Source organism: Anastrepha ludens, chromosome 4 (genome assembly GCF_028408465.1).
Source record: "Anastrepha ludens isolate Willacy chromosome 4, idAnaLude1.1, whole genome shotgun sequence".
NCBI classification, from domain to species: Eukaryota; Metazoa; Arthropoda; class Insecta; order Diptera; family Tephritidae; genus Anastrepha; species Anastrepha ludens.
In genome coordinates, this window is record NC_071500.1 from 119,249,335 (window position 1) to 119,257,290 (window position 7,956).

General features: G+C 36.6%; 1 protein-coding gene across 1 annotated transcript; it reads right to left on the reverse strand.

The window, feature by feature from the left end:
* Positions 1–4,097: 4,097 nt before the first annotated feature.
* On the reverse strand, positions 4,098–5,978 carry LOC128862395 (uncharacterized). Its single transcript, XM_054100980.1, has one exon. It carries the CDS (start codon positions 5,970–5,972, stop codon positions 4,497–4,499), a length of 1,476 nt encoding a protein of 491 aa, XP_053956955.1. The 5' UTR covers positions 5,973–5,978; the 3' UTR covers positions 4,098–4,496.
* Positions 5,979–7,956: the final 1,978 nt, after the last annotated feature.

Consider the following 7,956-nt stretch of genomic DNA (forward strand, 5'->3'; position numbering starts at 1 on the left):
AAGGTGGACTCACCGAGTTCGTTTGGGTCCAGGATGACTCAGACGTGCCCGTAGGAATATGTTTCTTAGCAATTGCGGTGAACATAGCGCTCACGCAGAATAAGTTAAAGAAATAGTCCGAATTTTACACTATTACTGCTATTATTATGGGCCCAGGTTTGTACAATATATATCTATAGCTAGGTAGATGTGTAAATGGTTTTAAGAAAATTAAAACTTAGAAATGTGCATTCAGCAAAAATAAATCCGGACTATTAAATATAATAAATAAATAAATGTAATAAATCCAGTACTAAAAGTCAGCGAATAGTTCTTAGCTATTTTATATAGCGGAAGAACTCAAATATTATTTTCAACTACAAATTTCTCTTTCGACAATAGGTGGCAGTTGCTCGGCGGTAAATCTAGCAAATACTAAGAAAAACACTATTTTATTGTCTAAACGAACATCAACACACTTGTTCCAACGAGATTTCAATTCATAAATGCCATCCCTGAAGTGAGAGTCCGGAAAGGCTGCAAAACACGCTTCTGTAGCTGTTATGTCTTTACCATTTAATGAAACACGCTTTCCACGCATGAATTTTGGATGTCTGGAAGTAGATGGAAGTCAAATCTAGTAGGGACCAAATCTAGTGAATACGATAGATGCTCCAACAATTCGAACTTTAATTCAAGGATTTTAGCCATTGTCAAAGTGATCTTGCGACACGACTCATTGTCCTGATGAAAAAGAGTTTTTTCTTGTGCAAACTGAGAATGTTTTCACGAATTTTTTCCTTCAGTTGGTCTAAAAGGTTACAATAATTTTCAGAATTTATTGTTTTACCAGTTCGCAAGTTATCCACAAATGAATTTCCTTTCGCATCCCAAAAAACTGATGCTAACACCTTCTTGACCGATTTCTGGACACGACCTCTTTTCGGAGCCGAAGATGCAGGTTCACTCCCCTCTTTAGCCTTTTGTTTTGATTTGGGATCATGGTGGTATACCAAAGTCTCATCCAAAGTGCAGAATCGATGCACAAAACCCACTTTATTTTTTCGAAACCACTCAAAATGTTGCTGAGATAGTTGCATTCGAATGTGTTTTTGTTCCATTGTGAGCGAATGCGGCACCCTTTGTGCACACAGCTTTTTGAAACTCAATACTTCAGCTTAAGTATTACTTACACCGATCCTTGAGATGCTTAGGGCTTCTACTAAATCTCTTCCAGTCACTCGACGATTTTCCAATACGACATCCTGCAGTTTTTTATGATTTCTGATGTTGTTGCTGTTTTTGAACATCCTTGACGTGGATGGTCTTCAAGGCTGCCACGATTCAAGGCTGCTACGACCACGTTTAAATTCAGCAACCCATCTTTCTACTGTATGAATTCATGGCGAAAGCTCCTTGTAAATTTCCTTAATTTTTAAATCTTCCAAAAATAAATAAACTGAAATAAATTCAATCACTGCACGGTGCTTGATATTGTAGAAAATACTGCGACAAATCGATACTAAATGGCTTGTAAACAAAGGATGAATTGACCAACTGAAATGAAACTTCAGATACGATCATATGAAAATGTTCCAACATAACAAAAAAATTTAAGCTAGTAGCAATACCCTCTTATTGAACAACTTAGTAAAACCTAGCTCTGGTATATAAGGCAGCGTCGATCGTAGTACCGCTACTTTGACAATATCAGTTGATTTTCGTGACGCCACACTGGTACAATCAGTGTGACCAAATTAACATTTTCGGAACTTGATTTAACATTTTTGGTCTCTAGCCTCGGAGTTTTGGTTCTTTATTCCTGACATTCTTCTAGTTTCTTTTAATTAAAATATGATGTTCATAATTATATCAAATGTAAATTTTGTAAAAACTAGTTCAATAATTCACTCAGCTTTAGCTTTAATTTTTTTATCGCCTGGTAAATTTGTCGGCGATTTGTGTGTGACATTTCTTAGCTTTATTTAAATTTTTTTCCAAGTTTGTTCTTCTTCTTCGAGCTGTCAATTCTCTCTCTCTTACAAATGGGCATAAAAAGCACTAATATGTCTATTTAAAGAAAAGGAAATACCAAATTTTAATTGAATTACTTGAAGAACTTTGTTTGGTATGCATGCAAAGTATTTATTGTGAGCGTTTTCTTAAATAAATGTATTCTGGTTATGTAAAGTTATGTAAGACTAAAAAAAACAGAGTTTTACAAATCCATCCTTGTATTTAAAACTTATGTTATGTATTCAGTAAACTCAAATACTTTTTAAATTTAAGAAGAGTTCACAGAAGAAGATTTAATATTCTTGCATAACTTTGAAAGAAGCAAAAGATTAGATTTGCACTTTCAAAACATCAAATACTATAACAATGGAAAAACTTTCAATAGCACTGAAATCTTCTCAGCAGGTTTCAATGCAAGAGTAGCATTTTTTAGCCTTTTTTAATTATATATATACTTGTTTAATTTACAGTTTGGTAGCTTTAAATTAAAAAAGAAACTAAAACCAAACTCAACATCCGCATTTTGGGTATAAAAAAGAACTCAATTTATTGCGACGAGCAATCCCATCTAAAGAGTCTCATAAAAGTCTAACGATTAGCTTGTATAGAAATAACAGGTGCGCTCCGATCGATACCTCAAGCGGCGCTGGAGGTGATCCCATAATTTCCACCCATTGCGTAAAGCAGGATAAAGCAGCAGGTATGCTAAAAGAAAATAGTTGTACTATCTATGGAACACTTGCAAGACGCATCGAAAGCGGAGATAAGGGATTGGGAGATAAGGGTCTTAAAAGATGACAGTGGTCACAATGTTTATACTGATGGCTCTTGATCGGGAGTGTACTTTAAATAGTTGTCCTTAACTTGCTTCTTTAGACTCCCAGACCGCTGTAGACCGCTGTAGCGTCTTCCAAGTTGAGATCTACGTTACAGACCAAGTAGTAAAAGCGATAAGGCTAATGAATTCCGGCAAACCTTACCATCAATTCAAGATGTGCTAAAGTATGCAGGTGGCCACTCTCGCTTATCCAACAACACAATATCCCCATATCTTGGGTCCCCGGCAAATGAGAAAAGTGAAAGATGAATGTGCAAGGAACGGTTCTGGGCTTGACTGTTAGCGAGTGGTAGAGGTCATAAGAATTCCCCTAAACGAACTGCACACTGCGATTGACTTGAGCGTAATCGCGGAAACCAATAGATGTTGAATCTCAAAACGCCTGCTTGGATTCAGCAGATCAACTACCAGCGTCCTGTACTATTGGTATCCTAGCTAGTAGAATGGGTGAACCTAACAATGACTTCTGCGCAAGCTGTGGAGATGAAGAAGAATTGAGCCGGTACAACACTCCCTCTCTGAATATTCTGCACTTCAAAAAAGCCGTGCCAAATATCTGGAGGATTATTTCCTTGAAGAGCTGGCAAAAAATGCAAAATGTCTCACTGGAGGGACTAGTTATCTTCTTAAAAGATCAAACCACAAGCAACTTAATGTGACGTCACGCACTTTCTGATGGGCGCAATATTGTTTTTAGATTCATTACTTATCCTTCCATTCCTCTCACAGTTGTTTTTTTTTTCATTATTTAACAGAGTTCTACAAGAACCTAAAGTTAATGTTTACCAATACTTAGGCCTTCGATTTGGGCGGGCGATTTGGTTGAATATTATCCCTTCTCCATCTTCACGAACGCACTACATATTCATTGTAATATATTCCTTTCAATAAGCGATACGTTTCAGCAGCAATTTTTATGAAAATTTACCACTCGCCATTTCTATACTGTTACACTTAACGATTATCCGGCCCAGCAAATTACAAAAATATCTCCGATGCGTAAAAAGGCGTGTAAAGGTCATAAGGGTTTACTGGAAGAAGCACGGGTGCTGCATTCGGAATATAAGAATTCACACTGTACAGCTGGCTATCGGTGGTTTCTGGTTGGCATTATTTAATGGCGACACTTCATATATGTGAATTCTATCAATTTCCATCCATTAAATACTGTTTCATCATCGATATTCTTTTCTTTCTATTTGTGTTGGAATAAAAATTTCAATAATCACTCTTTTCGAGAGTAAAACGCTTTTGCTACGTTTATCGATAGCGCACACTTATTTTTTATTATATTAAAATGTTGTAATGCTAAAAAAAAGCAAATACATACACACTAACAACATTGATTCTCCAGGGGAAGCCAGTATATACTTGAAAAGTTACCCACTGATAAGCGATTTAGTGTACGAAATGCTCTGCTTATCAGGCAGTAGCTGCGTACCAAATTATACAAATGTTTATGTTAAGAACAAAAGTGGTTTATCAGCACTTGAAGATACAAAGTTACTTATCAAACCTGTTGTTAAGAGCATTAAATAAATAAAACGAATCCGGCACATCTGTAGTTATTAAAGAAAACTACAGCAAGAAAATATATATCATATTTCAATTTCGCATACACTTTTCTTTGTTACTCGAATCGCATTATAAACAATCTCTCGAATTAGTGCTCTTCCCAGATTGGAATGTTCTCGATTTTTAGTTCCTCTACACCCAACAGCCCCGTGGTGTACAAATCTTCCAACGGCAAATCTTTCACCACTTGCGTAAAATCATCAACCGCACAGGCGTACGAGTAACCTTTCATCAAGTTCTCCTTATCCCAGCCAATCCAATCGATACGTTTGCCCACATCCTTGCAAATCACATAATCACTTTGAATTTCCTCCACTGTTAGATGCGGATTATTTACACCCAGCAAAACAATGCCTTTGCGTGACTCACGATCGATGACCACGCGGAAGTATAGCTTTGGCACTGGTATTAGACCGTTATTGTTCTCATCGAATGCCAAATATAGCTCCTGTTCTACCCCATTAACATCAGGCAGTGTAGAAACACCCCAAATGCCAGTGTAGCAGTCCAGAGTCAATGCCTGATCGGTCGCATAACGGCGTATACTATCTTCAATGCGCTCCCAATTTCCACCATTGAACGTCTGCCATTGTGGCGCTGCATTCACAAAATAGAAGGTGGCCTTATGTGCTGCACCAAAAATGAAGTCAGCTTTAGCGGCCATGTGTCCACGTGCCATGTACACATTGATGCTGTCATTGAAGTAAGGCGACGCATCCATGCCAAGTATCTTACTAATAGTTTCGTTCTGCTTCACCTTCGTGTAGAGATTATCAACGTTTTTGCCCGCATAGAAGTCGCCAGGAATGAAACTTGGACGCGTGACACCATGCTGGTAGCTGTTGCTGGCGGGATTTAGTACATGATGTACATAACGCGTCACTTCATTCACTTCATCGTGGCAAACATCCATTGTTTGTAGAAATCCCACTTCGAGTTCGAAGCCAACTTCCAGCAGATCAGTGCCACCATTGCAGAACCGTCCGGTGCGACGTGCCGTATGCGCAGGCCAACTGGTGCAGCTAAAATTTGAGAACGGATAAATCAATCCATCTACTAGGAAGTATTGCTTTTGCAGGCACTGTGCTGTGACTTTGGTGCGATTGGTAAATGGTGCCATAAACGATTTGCTGCAGTACATGTCGACGTAGGCACCATTGGACAATACGACTACACCAGCTGAATTAGGCTGTATCCACTCGAGGCGGTTAGATAACATGAATATTGGTGCTGGATCGTTCAGATCTCCATTCACATCGAATGCGCAGTCGCCATGCACCACCACGCCCGTTCCATTTTCCGGTGGTGGCGCATCGGTAGTTGATGGTAGTGCAGGTGTGGTTGTGTTTGGCGGAATGCTGCTGGTAATTGGTCCTTCGGTGGTGCCATTAATTGGACTTTCAGTTGGGGGTGTGGAATATGTGTCTGTAGTACCCAGTGTGGCTATGGTAACGGATTCTTCACGTCTACTGCGCGCCTTTGATTGCAGTAGGCCGGCCTGTACTGCGGCTAATAAACAAATTAGCGCGAAAAGAAGCGCTACCGTTCTTTTGGCCAACTCCATTTTAGCCTTTGCACTCGATTACTAACTTTTAAATAAGGGGTTTTGCCATATAAATAGCAGCACGTGAAGTAAATCCTTATCAACTAAAAGTAGTAAATATGCTTTCATTTAAGCATTCATATACGGTTATCTGGAATGCTGATAATTAGGAATCAATTTTTTTTAACTATATGTTATATACAAAATAATAATCCGTTGATAATCATTATCATCGTTAAGCAAAACACGGGTAAACATTTATATTCATTTTGCGGTTTTTAAAGTTGTAAATTCAATCTGGCAATAAATTTTTATGTAGTTAAGTTACCGCAAGACATACAAAAATACTTTGCTAATCTGGCTGAAATTGATTTTGAGGGCGAGCGCGAGGCATAGAATATATTTTTTGTTTATTCCAACATAACAAAGGCGAATTAATCTTGCTGTAGGGTAAAAACATAACCTAAAAATTTTTATGTTTCAAAGATGAAGCTGTTTTTATATAACTTATTAGATTGCTGTAGTGAATTAATTAGTTAAACGCGAAAGCACAATTTTATAATACATAAAATGCCCCAACGAATGTTGTTCAATTTTAAAGAAGGTTGTCATCTGCATGCAGTGATAACATATATGGGCATTTTCACAAAAAGGTCAAAACTCAAACTGTTCCTGAAAACTTTTTGTTGATGAATAATAAATCTCAAATGTATATATAAATATAAAAGAATTTTTCTTTTCTTTTAATTTTGAGCCGAAACATACAACGAATATACAAAATTTACAAAAATCTAACTCTTTTGACCAAATATACCAACTTTTTTCCTTGTAATATTTCCTTACTCAAAGCAATACTATGATGTTTTTATAATTTAAAAATCTTCTACTGATAGTAATATAATGTTTAACAAGCAGAGAGACTTAGTGGAGATCGAATAACGATAGTTTTTGTTTGATTACTTCTGCTTATATTCGTATGTCGCGTCCGTTACCAAAAAATAGCATTTATTGTTCTCATTTGTGCAAAAAGTGTTGAAGTATAAATTGCTTTCAGACTTTAAGCAAATAACTTATTTCACTTAAGAAAAGTAGCCATTGACTCTCGACAAAACCGATTAATAAAATTTATTGGTGTTTGAAATTCGTCGCGTCCGTTACCGCGAACCTTAAATTTTAAATAAAGTCGTAGAGATTGCTCAAGATTAAAATTTTATAGATGGCAAAAACGGCAAAAGAAACAAGAAAAGCAATAACAACGAAATAGCAATTTATTAGAAAAGAAGAAAGAAAAGGACCGTGTTAGGACGTTTACTGCTTTATTTCCAAAATTATCAATATCTTACAAAACCAGTACAAAGGAGTTACCAGCATTTATATTTACTCTGATGGAAGCACTTCCCAATTCAAAAATAAATTTATTCTTTCTAGTATTCCAAGACTTGCAGCTGAATTTCATTGCGGAATCTTAGAGTGAACTTTTTTCGCCACTTCACATGGCAAAGGTGCTGTAGACGGAATAGGTGCCGTAGTTAAACGAAAAGTCTGGCAAATCGTTAAAGCAAGAAATATTATTCTCGGTGATGCCTTATGCTTCTATGAATGTGCTAAGAACAACATTGATGGAGTTGAAATTTTGTATATATCTGGAACACAAATTGATAGTTATTCTAATCAACTGTCAGAGTTATGGCAAAATGTTCCAAATATCAAAGGAGTTAAAAGTATGCATTGGTTTTCATATTTCGACAGTAAATGTATTGAAGTTGCTCGGACGGCCTATTCATTAAAGAAAATAATTAAAATATACCATCCTGAAAACTAATAACTTTCTTCTTAATTTTTTAAGTCGTTTTTACTGTAATATTACTTGAGTTTTTATTTTCAATAAAATTGAAGTGTTATAATGAAAAAATTCTATTTCCTAGCTCATGGAAAATTTTGTCGCGTCCGTATTTCTTCCATACTCAATTAAAAAAAACGAAGAGAAAATTATCATATTTCATAA

Excerpts from the sequence above, each read along its gene's own strand:
- LOC128862395 (XM_054100980.1), bottom strand. The coding sequence starts at position 5,972 with ATGGAGTTGGCCAAAAGAACGGTAGCGCTTCTTTTCGCGCTAATTTGT.